This window comes from Ursus americanus, chromosome 7 (assembly GCF_024610735.1).
Source record: "Ursus americanus isolate L20-20 chromosome 7, mUrsAme1.1.p, whole genome shotgun sequence".
NCBI classification, from domain to species: domain Eukaryota; kingdom Metazoa; phylum Chordata; class Mammalia; order Carnivora; family Ursidae; genus Ursus; species Ursus americanus.
In genome coordinates, this window is record NC_142133.1 from 79,394,301 (window position 1) to 79,410,702 (window position 16,402).

General features: G+C 41.8%; 1 protein-coding gene across 1 annotated transcript in view; it reads right to left on the bottom strand.

Annotated features, from left to right (window-relative positions):
* The window catches only part of CPSF3 (cleavage and polyadenylation specific factor 3), a 43,076-nt gene extending 26,761 nt beyond the window's left edge, over nucleotides 1-16,315 (bottom strand). The window contains exons 1-7 of the mRNA XM_045775977.2: nucleotides 16,113-16,315; nucleotides 11,708-11,771; nucleotides 10,249-10,346; nucleotides 4,798-4,926; nucleotides 3,368-3,545; nucleotides 2,122-2,211; nucleotides 134-284 (exon numbers count right to left, since the gene is read on the bottom strand). Coding sequence (XP_045631933.1) covers nucleotides 134-284; nucleotides 2,122-2,211; nucleotides 3,368-3,545; nucleotides 4,798-4,926; nucleotides 10,249-10,346; nucleotides 11,708-11,771; nucleotides 16,113-16,162 — 760 coding nt within the window. The 5' untranslated portion in view covers nucleotides 16,163-16,315. The remainder of the gene's footprint in view (nucleotides 1-133; nucleotides 285-2,121; nucleotides 2,212-3,367; nucleotides 3,546-4,797; nucleotides 4,927-10,248; nucleotides 10,347-11,707; nucleotides 11,772-16,112) is intronic.
* Nucleotides 16,316-16,402: the final 87 nt, after the last annotated feature.

The following is a 16,402-nucleotide window of genomic DNA, read 5'->3' on the forward strand; positions in this document are numbered from 1 at the left end:
AGCACTACGTATTTTTAGATGCAGAAACTGAAGCCCAGAAAGGCAGAACGACCTCTCCGAGGCCAGACAATTACCTTGATAGAAAGGCACTCCAAGATTTTGAGAATCCCCCAATAAAAAAGAAAAGTCATACCTAAAATCAAGAGCAGCTCCTGAGCCCTTCCAAGAGCAAAGACAGGAATGAGACCTCTGCCCCCTCTGTTCACAATGTCATGAACAGTGTTACAGAATCTTGCTTCTCGCTCTTCACGCTTCTCATGGATATGGGTCCCGTAAGTAGATTCCTGAACGACACATTAGAAGTATGAGACGAAGACTGACGATTCCCAAAGAATACAGAAGTTAAACATCAATAAAATGCAGTGGCAAAGCGATTCATTTCCCCATTAACATGCCATTTACTTGAACACATTGTTCTAACACTAACTGAAAAGAAGAGCAAATAAAAATGTTAGAATTCAGATCTGGCTAAGAAATTTTTAGAAAAAGGAATCAGGAAAAAATTTAAAAATTTATCTTCCCTGTTCAAGATAATTCTTTATATTTTTTATTTTTTTTCTTTATATTTTTTAAACCATCTTGCTTTCCATGGATGGGAAAAAGGGTATTTCTCCCATCTCTGATAAATCAGAGCTTGTAAAACAGAAACAGATACTGTTTCTTATAGTTCTGTTTAAGAACATCCCTTAAACCTCACTGGGTGGGGCCCACTGGCCAGCAGCATGGGCGTCCCCGGGAGCCCGTCAGACGTGCTAAATCTCAGGCCCCAGCCCAGACCTAATGAATCCAAATCTGTATTTATTTATTTATTTTTTAAAGATTTTATTTATTTATTCGACAGAGATAGAGACAGCTAGCGAGAGAGGGAACACAAGCAGGGGGAGTGGGAGAGGAAGAAGCAGGCTCATAGCGGAAGAGCCTGATGTGGGGCTCGATCCCATAACGCCGGGATCACGCCCTGAGCCGAAGGCAGATGCTTAACCGCTGTGCCACCCAGGCGCCCCCCAAATCTGTATTTAAACAATATGGCCAGATGATTCATACGCAACATCAAAGTTTGAGAAGCACTGCTCTAAAGTACCAGGTATAATGAAAATAACTGTTCTCTGAGGGTTAAAAAAAAAACAACCACCCATAAAACTTCCCTTAAATCAATTTCAATGCAGGGTACCATTAGCTGAGTGAAAATGAATTCCTTTCTATGTTGCTCAGGGACAGCAATATGCCACGGTCTCTCATACTTGGGCGGTTGGGGCATGTTATAGGTGATGAGGGACAGACAGACAGTTCTTCAGCCTTGAACTAAATTTACTGATATTCTTCTATATACCATAGGCCCAAAAGCTCTCTATCCTAATCCCTCACTGTCACCAATACACATTTATTAACTTGTTCCTCATCAACCAACACCCCACCCCTCACCAAAAGCTCTGTACAGTTAACAATTGTTTTTTTATTCTCCTGTGACTTGCAAACTAGAAGGCAGCTAAACACAATCATATAAAGTTAGTGGTGTAACAAACTGAAAGACAGTAACCATGCAAAGGCAGTGGGGTCACACCATTTCTTAACCGCTGTGCCACCCAGGCGCCCCCTGATCACACCATTTCTATACAACATTAAGATGTTCTATGAATTTGGGGTAATTCCCTTAGACGAAAATACTTAGGAGGTGTCCTATCATCCCTGATACGAGACTAGAGTTAACACACTGAACAGAAAGAAGGTGGAGCTGCACTAGGAGAAGCAAAAAAAAATGAATTAAAAAAACTACTAGCAGCACCTGGGGGGCTCAGTCGGGTGAGTGTCTGCCTTCAGCTCAGGTCATGATCCCAGGCTCCTGGGATCGAGCCCTGCAGCGGGCTTCCTGAAGAGCGGGGAGTCTGCTTCTCCCTCTCCCTCTGCCCCTCTCCCTGCTGTGCTTTCTCTTGCCCTTGCTCTCTCTCTCTCTCTCTCAAATAAATACAATCTTAAAAAAATAAATAAAAATAAATTTAAAAAAACTAGTACATTTAACATCTGATAACATATATTACGGAAATGAGATCATAATATTTTTTCCCCACTAGAAAAAATCCTGCTTACATTACGGTAATTAAAACATACTGCACTAATACTTACAATAATAAGAATATCAGGTTTAATATTAGGAATTTCAGCTGCCATTAAGTGTCTGTCTTCTTGTCTTGAGAAATCACCTGTGTACAAGAGCTGTGAAAAAGATAAAGCTAGAAAATTAGGATTTTGGAAAGTTTTGTTTTACTAGTGAAGATATCTAGCTCCCAAAATCTGAAGGTGAAGTTCAATAGAAAAAACAGCCCACAACTGATGAAATTTAGGTGCAATACTTATGTCTAATTCAAAGTGAGTATCTCAGTGCAGTTATATAAACTGTCCGGTGTTTCAATTATTCACTCTAATTTGGGGGAATGATACGTTCCCAGATGCACGCAGCACAGACAACCTGTGTATTAATAAACTTGAGAAATGCTCTGAACACTTGAGACAAAAAGGGCATGAGCGGGAAAGAAATCTACTAAGGTATATGGAAAAACCATCTAAAGTAGAAGACAAATTTCACATGAGAATTCAGAGCTGCGCTTGTGCTATTTCTGCTTATTTTTTGTGCCTCTGAGCAAACAGTAAGGATAAATGATTTAGCAATACTTAGTACAACTCGATGTGTAAACATTTCAAATCAATGAGCGGCTGCTAACAATGCAGGACAACATTATGCCAGAGCACTGCTTCTCAGCTCTGCCTTCACATAGGAATCACCTAGAAAACTTAAAAAGGAAAAAAAAAAAGGCCAAGGCCACACCCTCAGAGTTTGAGTCGATGACTATTTTTAAACAGGGTCCCTAAGTGACTCCAACGTGCAGCAGAGGTAAGAGCTGGTGCTGTCATCCCTCTGTGTTTTACAAGGATGGTGATAAAGATCCGTTCTGATTAACACCTATCACTCGTGCAGCTCCCGCCCCTTGTTCAGGGGCTGCCCCGTGAATCCCAGAACACCAAGACGACGGGAATGCCCAATCAGGGTTTAATGTGAAATACGTACAGCCACAAAGAAAGCTCCGCCCTCATCATTTTTCTAAAGGACCCTGGAAAGGAAATCAGTCCTATGGTACTGTGAAGGAACTTTAGTCTTTTGAGATTACTTTACTCTTTCTAATCTTGATACAGGAAGTCTTACCGTGGGGGTATGAACTGTGATATTTAAAAGGAAAAAGCCATCAACTTAATTTTATCCTACGTCTCAGTGCTTAGACACCTCGCAAGTCTTAGGGAATTTCCGTTAGTGTCACCTGGGGGCACAAAGCTCTGCACGATTTCTCCTGGGAGGAAGCTACCAGAGCAAGAGTACCTTCACGCCCGCGATCTCAATCATGAACATGGCAGCTCCTAGAACGTGGCCTGCGTGGTAACACCAAAACTTGATTCCTGCAACTTCTTTAACTTCATGGAAGTTGATGGTTTCAATTTTGTCCATGCTCTCTTCCAGGTCCGTCTCTGTATACAGCATGTCGTCTGCTGATATATTACTAAATATTTAAAGAGGCCAACACAAAAAAATTAAGGGTAAGATTTTTTAAAACTCTTTGAACTCAGAGACTGGCTGTGAATGAAATGTGAACAAAACAGCCACAAAGCTGTTTCACTGTATGGATTACATTACTTAGACTCTCTTGGACATTTTGTGTATTTTTTTTACTCAGAAATTATAATAAATAAAAACATTTGGTGTGTACAGCTACAAAGCATGATTTTAAGCAAAGTACATAGTAAATTAAAGCACAGTACTCTCATGATAGTATTTCTCAATGTTTTTCTGCCCCAACACTCCTGAGAGAGAAACTCGCTCATATACTCACACACACCGAACCACAGCAGAGTTTCCCATCAGGATGGGAAAAGATTTCTCTACAAAGTGTAGTGTAAGTTTTCTCCTGAAAATTATGCTAATGTACTTCCAAAAAGTAACAGGGAGTGGTGGTTAAGGCCACAGACTCTGGTACCAGGTTGCCTGGGTCCAAATCCCAGCTTTGTCTCTTACCAGGATCATCACAGACAAATCACCTAACCTCTGTGTGTCTCAGTCTGATCACCTGTAAAATGGGGTTCATAACAGAACCTACATCACGAAGTCGAGATGAAGATGAGTTAACATGTTGAGAAGCGAGGACTGTGTCTGCACCTGGTTAGCATTATTTAAGAGGTAAGCAATTTGACTACTACGGGTAACTCTTCCATTCTTTTACATTTATATGTGAAGAATAACAAATTGCCTCTTAGCTGCTTTTGGAATATAGAAATAAAACAGTAAACTTTTGAAAGCTAATAATTTATGCCGTAGGTATCATAAAAATGCTTCTAACTTTTCTGATTATCCTCTTACAACTGGGAAAAAATCCTCAGGAAACTTTTTCATTTAGGATAGTAATTTGCTTTGAGCAAATAATCTAAAATAAGATTTCAGTATATATCACTGTATCATGTACTTGACCTTAAATTTTAATAAAATCATAAAATTCTGTTTCTAAAATATTGTTATCATACCTTGTAATTCACCTAAATTACAAAGATTTAAGGATGTAAAAACTTCATAAAGACTTTACGGTCAGGAAGGTGCTGGGTACATGACCGGTATTTGAGGAGCTGATACTGAATGACAAATTAATGACATCCTTGTGAATAAAAAGAGTGTCTCACTTCCAAACACAAAAGGGTCCATATCTTGAACTACATGTATTCTGTAGAAGCAAATTCCTATAGAAATCTAACAGGGCAATTTACCTGACTTTGACATAATCTGAAAGAAGCCATCTATAAATAGCTTTTGTAGCATGAGTCATAAATGTTCTTCCTTTGAAACTGGTCTTCTGTAGAAACCAGGGCAAAGCTCCACAGTGATCCAAATGGAAACTTAAAAGGAAACGAAAAGATTTTGTCAATTCTTAAAATACTATCCATCATATACTATATGAAATGAAACTGTTGCTCACTGTACAGAAAAGTTCTATGTAACAGTTGCATATGGCTACTTTCAGAGCACCAAGGGTAGGCTACATGCAGAGGGAAGGAAGAGAGCACCCAGTTCTGCAGAGCTGGAGGCAGGGTGATCCCAAGACCCAGATCATCACCTGAGCTGAAACCAAGAGTCAGAAGCTCAACCGACTGTTCCTGTTCTTTTTGTTTCTATTTCATTGATTTCTGCTCTAATCTTTATTAATTCTCTTCTCCTGCTGGGTTTAGGCTTTATCTGCTGTTCTTTCTCTAGCTCCTTTAAGTGTAAGATAAGGTTGTGTATTTGAGACCTTTCTTGTTTCTTGAGAAAGGCTTGTATTGCTACATACTTCCCTCTTAGGACCACCTTTGCTGTATCCCAAAGGTTTTCAACAGTTGTGTTTTCATTTTCATTTGTTTCCATGAATTTTTTTTTAATTCTTCTTTAATTTCCTGGTTGACCCATTCATTCATTAGTAGGATGCTCTTTAGCCTCTATCTATTTGAGTTCTTTCCAAATTTCCTCTTGTGATTGAGTTCCAGTTTCAAAGCATTGTGGTCTGAAAATATTCAGGTAAGGATTCCAATCTTTTGATACTGGTTGAGACCTGATTTGTGACTCAGTATGTGATCTACTCTGGAAAATGTTCCCTGTGCACCCGAGAAGAATGTGTATTCTGTTGCTTTAGGATGGAATGCTCTGAATATATCTGTGAAGTCCATCCAGTCCAGTGTGTCATTCAAAGCCCTTGTTTCCTTGTTGATCTTCTGCGTAGATGATCTGTCCATTGCAGTGAGTGGGGTGTTAAAGTCCCCTACTATTATTATTATTGATGTGTTTCTTTAATTTTGTTATTAATTGGTTTATATAATTGGCTGATCCCATGTTAGGGGCATAAATATTTACAATTGTTAGATCTTCTTGTTGGATAGAATCTTTAAGTATGATATAGTGTCCTTTCTCATCTCTTATTACAGTCTTTGGTTTAAAATCTAATTTGTGTGAAATAAGGATCACCACCCCAGCTTAGAATAGATCAACAAAACTAGGAGCTGCTTCTTCGAAAGAATTAATAAGATCGATAAACTACTGGCCAGACTAATCAGAAAGGAAAGAAAAGAAAAGAAAAGAAAAGAAAAGAAAAGAAAAGGACCCAAATAAATAAAATCATGAATGAGAGATTACAACCAACACCGAAGAAATACAATTATAAGAACATATTATGAGCAACTATATGCCAATAAATTAGGCAATCTGGAAGAAATGGATCCATTCCTAGAGATGTATAAACTACCAAAACTGAAACAGAAAGAAATAGAAAACCTGAACAGACCCATAATCAGAAAGGAAATTGAAGCAGTCATCAAAAATCTCCCAACGAACAAGAGTCCAGGGCCAGAGGGCTTCCCAGGGGAATTCTACCAAACATTTAAAGAAGAATGAATACCTATTCTTCTGAATCTATTTCAAAAAATAGAAATGGAAGGAAAACTTCTGAACTCTTTATGAGGCCAGCATTACCTTGATCCCAAAATCAGGCAAAGACCCCACCAAAAAGGAGAATTACAGACCAACATCCCTGATGAATATGGATGCAAAAATTCTCACCAACATACTAGCCAATAGGATCCAACAGTACATTAAAAGGATTATTCACCACGACCAAGTGGGATTTATTCCTGGGCTGCAAGGGTGGTTCAACACCCACAAATCAATCAATGTGATATACCACATTAATAAAATAAAGGACAAGAATCATATGATCCTCTCGATAGATGCAGAAAAAGCACGTAACAAAGTACAGCATTCTGTCCTGATTAAAACTCTTCAAGTGTAGGGCTAGAGGGAACATACCTCAATCTCATAAAAGCCATCTATGAAAAGCCCGCAGTGAATATCATGCTCAATGGGGAAAAACTGAGAGCTTTTCTCCTAAGGTCAGGAACACGGCAGGGATGTCCTTCTCTCCACTGTTGTTCAACATAGTACTAGAAGTCCTAGCCTCAGCAACCAGAAGACAAGAAGAAATAAACAGCATCTGAAGTGGCAAAGAATTCCAACTCTCACTCTAAGCAGATGACATAACCTTTTATGTGGAAAACCCACAAGATTCCACCCCAAATTGTTAGAACTCATACAGGAACTCAGCAACGTGGCAGGATATAAAATCAATGCAAAGAAATCAGTTGCATTTCTATACGCTAACAATGAGACAGAAGAAAGAGAAGTTAAGGAGTCGATCCTGTTTACGATTGCACCCAAAACCATAAGATGCCTAGGAACAAACCTAACCAAAGGGGCAAAGGAGCTGTACCCAGAAAACTATAGAATACTCATGAAAGAAATTGAGGACGACATAAAGAAATGGAAAAACATTCCATGCTTATGGACTGGAAGAACAAATATTGGTTTTTGTTTTTTTGGTTTTTTTTTAAAGATTTTATTTATTTGACAGCCAGTGAGAGAGGGAACACAAGCAGGGGGAGTGGGAGAGGAGGAAGCAGGCTCCCAGCAAAGGAGCCTGATGTGGGGCTTGATCCCAGCACTCTGGGATCACTCCCTGAGCCAAAGGCAGACGCTTAACGACTGAGCCACCCAGGCGCCCCAGAACAAATATTGTTAAAAGGTCTATGCTACCTAGAGCAATCTGAAAATTCAATGCAATAGGATTGTATGGAACTGGAAAAGATGCCAAATAGCCAAAGGAATATTGAAAAAGAAACCAAACTATCCCGGACTTCAAGTTCTATCACAAAACTGTAATTATCAAGACAGTATGGTACTGGCACAAAAACAGACACATAGATCAATGGAACAGAATAGAGAACCCAGAAATGGACCCTCAAATCTATGGTCAACTAATCTTCAACAAAGCAGAAAACAATATCCAATGGAAAAGGACAGTCTCTTCAACAAATGGTGTCGGGAAAATTGGACAACCACATGCAGAAGAATGAAACTGGACCATTTCCTTACACCATACACAAAAATAGACTCAAAATGGACGAAAGACCTAAATGTGAGACAGGAAGCCATCAGAATCCTAGAGGAGAACACAGGCAGCAACATCTTCGACCTTGCAGTAACTTCTTACTAGACACGTCTCCAAGGCAAGGGAAACAAAGGCAAAAATGAACTACTGGGATTTCATCAAGATAAAAAGCTTTTGTACAACAAAGGAAACAGTCAACAAAACCAGAAGGCAACTGACAGAACAGGAGAAGATATTTGCAAATGTCTTATCAGATAAAGGGCTAGTATCCAAAATCAATAAAGAACTTACCAAACTCAAACCCAAAGAATAATCCAATCAAGACAAGGGAAAAAACCATGAACAAACATTTCTCCAAAGAAGACATACACATGGACAACAGACACATGAAAAAATGCTCAACATCACTTGGCATCAGGGGGTGATCAAAACCACAATGAGATACCACCTCACACTGGTCAGAATGGCTAAAATTACCAAGTCAGGAAACGACAGGTGTTGGTGAGGATGTGGAGAAAGGGGAACCCTCTTACACAGCTGGTGGGAATGCAAACTGGTACAGCCACTCTGGAAAACAGTATGGAGGTTCCTCAAAAAGTTGAAAATAGAGCTACCCTATGACCCAGCAATTGCACTACTAGGGATTTACCCCAAAAATACAAATGTAGTGATCTGAAGGGGCATTTGCACCCCAAAGTTTATAGCAGCAATGTCCACAACAGCCAAACTATGGAAAGAGCCCAGATGGCCATCAACAGAGGGATGGATAAGAAGATGTGGTATAATATATACAATAGAATACTACTGAGCCATCAAAAAAATGAAATCTTGCCATTTGCATTGACGTGGATGGAAATAGAAGGTATTATGCTAAGGGAAATAAGTCAATCAGAGAAAGAATTATATGATCTCACTCATATGTGGAATTTAAGAAACAAAACTGAGGAGCATAGGGAAAGAGAGGAAAAAATAAAACAAGACGGAATCAGAGAGGGAGACAAACCATAAGAGACTCTTAATCACAGGAAACAAACTGAGGGTTGCTGGAGGGGAGGGATGGGGTAACTGGGTGATGGACATTAAGGAGGACACGTGATATAATGAGCACTGGATATTATGTAAGACTGATGAATTATTGACCTCTACCTCTGAAACTAATAATACATTATAGGCCAATTAATTGAATTTAAGTTAATTTTTAAAAAAGCTCTATTGATACAAATAATATTGAAGAAATAGGTATTGGTTCCTCTGAGATTGTAGTATCTTAATGGATATACATTAACATTTTATGAGGAAGTTGAATTCCATTTAATTGGAAATTGCTATTGCTTCAAACATCAGTGCAATGCAATACTCTTTGATTTTAAGAACTGTTTTAACAGAGTTCTCGAATACAGTTTTTACAGTTTTTAACAGTTTTTGAAATATGAAAGAAACAGACAACAGTGTGCAAGACTGTCTTTTTATAAGAAAGCCTTGCCAAATGTCCACCCAAGGGGACATAGTTTTTCAAACCGAGAAAAATGTTGCAATGAAAGAATATATTTTAGGAAAAAACCAAACAAAACACTAAAGCTTTACCTTTGGAAAATAAATGCTGGCAAATGGCCCAAAAAAAAAAAAGAAGCAGCAGCTCAACCAACTGAGCCACTGTGGCACCCCTAAAATTATTTTTATTAAGCATCCCACTCTTGGTTTTTTTTTTTTTGACAGAGAGAGAGGCAGCGAGAGAGGGTACACAAGCAGGGGGAGTGGGAGAGGGAGAAGCAGAGAAGCAGGCTTCCCGCTGAGCAGGCAGCCTAATGCAGGGCTCGATCCCAGAATGCTGGGATCATGACCTGAGGCGACGGCAGACGCTTAACAACTGAGCCACTCAGGCATCCCTCCACTCTTGGTTTTGGCTCAGGTCATCATCTTGGGGTTGTGGGATCAGCTCCATGCTCTGTGGGGGAGTCTGCTGGAGATTCTCTTTCCCTCTCTCAGCCCCTACCCCCCCACTCTCAAGCGTTCTCTCTAAATAAATAAATAAATCTTTAAATTTTTTTTTTTTTATTAAGTAAACTCTACCCTCAATGTGGGACTCAAACTCACAACCCCGAGATCAACAGTTGCATGGTCTGCCAACTGAGCCAGCCAAGTGTCTCAGAAAATACTCTTTTAAAACACCGGAATTTTAAAAACTGATAATGATCTTTATAGTAAAAGCTCTTGAAAAACAGTGTCGTTAATAAAGAAAATAACTTACTGACTAATTAACAGGAGATCAATCTCAGCTGGGTCAATTAAATCAATATAAGGAAGAGCATCCATTCCTTCTAGGCCAGGGTGGATCCCACAGTCCAACTGAAAGACACAGAAAAAAAGGATCACAATCTCCTACACATTTGATTAACACTTACTTAACTGACAATATTTATAACAAATCCATCACACACATAATCAAGATGGGCTGTATACACTAACATCTGCAATGCAATTCTTATTAAACATTTCCAACTTAAAAAAAAGTTTTATTTATTTATTTGATAGAGAGCGAGCGAGCAAGAGAGCACATGAGCAGGGACAGAGGGAGAGGGAAAAGCAGATTCCCCGGCTGAGCAGGGAGCCCGACGTGGGGCTCAATCCCAGGACCCTGGCTGGGATCATGACCTGAGCCAAAGGCAGGCGTTCAACCGACTGAGCCACCCAGGCGCCCCTTATTAAACATTTCAAATATGCCATTAACAATTCTAACTTCCCAAACAAATATAAAATACAGCTCACACTTAAGTCACAGGATACAAGATAAAAGACACCTTCTTTTCAGCTAGCCTTCCTGGTCACTCTAACAATGCGTGAACTCTCTTTGAAAAACTCTGATATCAGAAGATGGTGGGCATTTTAGGTTTACAGATTCACTACTCCTGTATCTGGCTACAGGGAGAAGACCGTAATCAGAAATGGGAAACTTACCAGAATAGGGCAACTGAAGTATTTTAAGGTGTTGGGGACGGAATTCTTAAAGTCCGACATTAATGAGTTACCTTTCATTTTGGGGGCATTACTAGCACATTAATACAATAAATGAGGAAAAAGACGCAATATCTGACACATGCCTGTTCCTGAATGACTGGGAGAAGTAGAGAAGTGGAACCACAGGAATACGATGAGCCAACGAAGTGCCTTTCTAGTGAGGACTATGTAAATCATCTCTTCTAACCCCTCTGTCTTTCAGGCAAGGAAATGGGCTTAGAGGAACTCTAGACTGCCTTGCCCAAGGTCAGGGGCCCTGATGCAAACTTAGGTATCTAAGCTGCCGAACCAGGGCTCTGTCATCCCAGGCTGCATGGGCGTGGCTGGAGCTCTGCGTGGGTTCGGGCACTTAGTTCCTTGGCTCTCTTCCATTGCGCAGTGGCAGGGCCAGGGGGAGGGGGCAGTTAGGTTGGCTCAACCCTCCAAGAGTGGAAAAGGGACCTTGAAGAAGCAATAGTTCAGGAGACCCGGCCGACAGTTTTACAATCTTAGAATACATCTTCTCAGTTTAATGTTCTGTCAAATTACTAAGTCAAAGAGTATTATTACTTATTCACATTAATGTTGCACAGCACAGACATGCACTAACTATGACATTTTCTGGAAGTTAAACACAGAACTACAGTACCAGAAAAGATGTAACCCCCAATGCAGACAGAGCCATACTATTATCCTAACTAAAAAATAATCACCATTATTTTTCTTCCTTTGAACTCCAGGATAATACATGATCTTCCTACTTCTTGCCCGGCTCCACTGCAAACATACAAGGGGAGAAGAAAAGATGATTAAAAGCAATCAAAATCAAGCCCAATAAATCCAAGCTTTTTTACAACTTAAATTATGCTCCACTGATGACAGCACTTATGGGAGGCAGGTAAGAGTTCAAGAAACTTACAAAGATAGGGAAGAACAGTGTCAACATGGGAAAGGATGGAAAGTGACCCTTGGGAGTTGAGGCATTTTGCAGCTGCTAAGATGGTGAGAGCGGATGGTACAGATACAAGAAGCCCAAGGTTAAGTTCAACCTTCTGAAGGTTAGGGTTAAGTCATGATGTAATAGAAATCTTGCCGTTAGGTAGATTATGGGCTCCTACTTCCAGGATCAGCACTTAAGTGTAAACCCATAAGCACTTCAAATTCTTTCATTGTGTTCACAGCATAATATGTATTTACATTTTACATTAAAGCTTAAATTTAAATAGACTTCTTTTTATTCACAGTTGCGCATCTCAGTCCCTTTGCCCTCCAACTTGTTATTCCAGGATACTGGATGCCAAGTACTTCAACAATTTTCCTTTCTTCTTAAATGAATAAAACAGCTTTAATTTCCAATAATCACAAGATGCACTTGAAGCTAAACCTCACTGGTTTTTCCAGTCCCTCACCTTCTCTGATGTCTTTTCCCACCCATCCCAGGTAACATTTCACTCGCTCATTCGACACCAAGCACTGTACTGTTGGTGCCTAACATATGGAAATGCCTAGTACCTGGACCATGATCTCAAGGAACTCGGTCCACTTCCTAGGAGACACACATGAGATGGCTCTATCCGCAAACGGAGATCCTAGCGCAGAGTGAGATGTCGATAAAGAAAATCGAACAACCGTGGTGCCGCCGTGAATTCCTGCCTCCCACTTTCACTGGCCCACAAGGCAACCTCCTAAGTGTCCCTAGCTCAATTTTCTCTCTTTCTCTTCTCGGCTATTTCAAACTTTGTCCCCATTTCGCATGCTATCTTCCTCTTCACTGGAGGCGAGGGCCTTCTGTGCATCAAAAAATACACAGCTCATGTTTGCCAGTTTTCTCAACTTCACTTACCAACCCACCAACATCGTGTCTCCCTCCATTTTTCCCATAGCAATAGAACAGAGCTCTCTTTCTGTCCGAGGCCGAGCTTGTCACCAAGGTTCTCCACTCTACACACTCCATCCTCCTGATTACCTGGATACCGCTGCCTCACCGACCTGCCCTTCCCATCTCCTTTAGCATCACAACTGAGACGTGCTATAGCGTTCTCGCCCGAAACGTAAAATCCCTCCATTCTAATTTCCGTTATTCCTTTCCCCAGCCACCTCCTATAAGAGAGCTGTGCTCACTCCCTGCTGCTGGCTCCTCACCTCCTCTCACTCAATTCACCGCAAGCCGGCTTCTGCCAACCTCTCTTCTGGAACCGTACTTGCAACGTGGTTCTGTGCTAAGAGCAAATAGCCTTTCCTGTCCTTCTCTTGTTCTCTCAGCAGCCCGTCACCCCTCACCACTCAAGCCCTCTTTGAGTGCTTCTCCCTTGACATTTCTGAGTCACGCTCTCATCTGTCTCCCTGGTTTCCCCTGGAGTTTCCTTCGCACTCAGACGCCTCTGCCCACACTTCAAATGCTGGTATGGCAAGGGGCTCTCCTTGGCCCACTTCTCAGGCTTTGTGACCTTCAGTCTCACATTTTTGACATGCTGATGACTTTCCAAGTTTGTATCTGTCCCAGATAGTTCTTCCGAATTCCAGAATTCTAAAATACACTTGGCATTTAGGTATTTCTTCTGGGCTATCACACAGGCACCTTATATTCAAATATGCCAAACTAGGTTTCACCACAAGTCCCTTACACTTGCCCTTCTCCTGGAATATCCCTCAGATGGTGACATGTTGGCTCCTTTGTATCATCTGGCTCTCAGTCCAAACGTCTCCTTTGAGGCCTCCTCTTGACTACCTTTTCTCGTTTGCCCTTCACACAACTCTATCATAACTACATGACGATACTCCACCTATCTGTGGTTTGTTCCTCACTACGAAGGCGCCGTACGAGCAGAGCCATTGTCCATTTTGTTCGCTAATAGCTGCAGCACCTGATATGCAAGAAATCTCAAGAAATACTTACTAAATGACTAAAAACTCCCAAACTACAGACCTTGGAAACATTATGCTAAGTGAAAGAAGCTGAAGCCAGGTCACAAAAGGTTACATATTATATGATCTCGTTTAAGGGAAACGTCCAGAATAGGCAAATCTGTAGAGAACGAAAGAAGATTAGTGGTACTGGGGTGCTTCCCCAGAGGCTGGGGAAGTTGGGGGGGGGGAAATGGGAGTGACTGCTGATGGGTACAGGCTTTTTTTCTGGAACGACGAAAATGTTCTGGGATTAGATAGTGGTGATGGTTGCAGAAGTCAGTGAATATACTAGAAATCACTGAATTGTACACTTTTAATGAGTTGTATGGTATGTAAATTATATTTCAATACAGCTGTTATAAAACAATAGAACTCCCAAATTTATCCCAGACCTGCCCCAGCTCCTGTACTGCTCGAGTGAATAACATGACCATTTACCAGTTGCTCCACCTACGACTCCAGGACATCCTAACATTCCTCTCCACAACTGCTCCTTCCAATACATCTGATGAGCCACAAAACTGTAAAGACTTCACTTCCTTACTCTCTGAAACCTACTTCTTTCCAACTCACTGATGTTCATTTCATTCCTTCCGAGCTCTATTTTATGCCGCAATTTTTTCAATTATATCCTCCTGGATTCCCACCACCGAACGCACTCTTACTCATCTGCTACACTGCTGATAGGAGTGCTCTTCCTAAACAGTTCCCACCATATCCCATCGATGCTTAAAACCTTCATTGGCTCCCTAGAACTGACATGATAAATGCCTAAACTCCTTAGTATGTATACAAGCTGGTCCCTGACAGCCTCTCCCACTTCATCTAGTAATCTTTCAGCCACAGCCACGAGGAAACCAGTCACAAACTGTGACCACTCTCATTTTCCCATGTGCCACTTCTGCTGCCTGGAACATCCTTGTCCTACACTTGACCTGTCTTTAATTCCTACTTATTCTTTAAGGCTCAGGTCATGCACTGTGTTTTCCAGGATGCAGAAACTCGCCTTCACAACTTGTTAGAAATCCCTTTTCCATAACTCTGCCAGCACTCAGTGCATGTCTATCTGTATGCATACTTCTAACATACCATTTACTGAGCACCTACTATGATCCTCATAAGTGTGGCCATATTATTTTCACATGAAGAAATGGGTTCAGGGAAGTTGCTGTCCTAGCAAGTGAAAGAGTAGGGACTGATTTCCACATCTGTCCCCAAAGTAAGTGTCTCCTATTATTCCAAACTGTCTCTCCAGAACTTTTCACTTTGCACTGCAATTCCTTCCGAAAGGGTGATTTCAGTTAACTCGGCGCTGTCTTATTTGCATCTCCAGTGCCTAGTGTGGTGCGGGACACTTGCTCAGTGTTTGCTGAACACCAGAAGAGAGGGCAAGTGTGAACTAAGCAGTGGGAAACTTGTGTTAGGTCCCCAGCAGGTGCTCAACTAGACCTTACTGAATGGATGTGCAGATACTGTCCACCATGCACAAGTGAATGAGATGCTAACTTATATCTAAATATATGTTTGTGAATTCAAATTGCTCCTCGACAGGAAAAAGTTCTCCACAATTCTGTTTCCCCCACTAAGCAGCATTCCAGATCTGTAAAGTGTTTCTCTGGCAGAAGACCATCTCCACCGAAAGACAAGCCTTCTCGTGGACAATCAAGGGCTGAGTTTTTGTCCTTAGCATCTCTGCTCTTTGCCCTCTCCTTCTACCTTCCTTATTCTGACAAGGTCTGAAGTCAGAACGTCAAAACTCATAGCTAATTGATTCCCTCTTTCACATCTTGGCAAATGTCAAGTCCTGGAGGAAATAATAAACAGATTTCTTCTTCTTCACACCGCCACAGCCTAACTCGGGTCCTCCTCTCATTCTGCCGCCATCAGCATCACCGTTTCCCCCAGGGCTTGCCACTCTTTAGCGCCTAGGAAAGCGCCCAGCGGCCCAAAGACATTTTTCTCCCGCCCCCAACAACATCCTCTCCCGAGATTGAAGAAAAAAGCCAAGTCTCATTCAACCTAGCAGGCCCGTTCCGATCCACGGTTCTCCAAACCCCTTCAGCCTGAGAGGCCTGGCGGGCACCTGCGGACCAAGGGGCCGGCTCCCGAGGCCTGCCGGAGACGGGGGCGACCTCGGAGGCCAACCATCCGGCCACCCCGCCTCGCCTCTCACAGCCCGTGGCTTCATTCCCTCTCTCGCTGGGCCCTTACAGGGGTCGGATCAGCAGCTGGTCACTTTCCTCAGCAGGAATCGCAGACATCTCGGGAGTCTGAAGGCGAAGCTGGGGTGAGGAGCAGGTCGCGGGAGTCTTCCTAAATGAAAAGCAAAGCCACGGGGAACCAATGGTAGAAAAAAATCCATCCACCAAGAGCACAGCTTCCGGCACTCTGGCGCCCGCGACACTAGGCTCCTCCCCTCAACTTCCGGTCGCAGCCGCTGGGGCGCGAGGTTCCACCCCCAGCGGCGTCCGGAAATCTGGGGCGGGGTCAGGTTGCGCCTG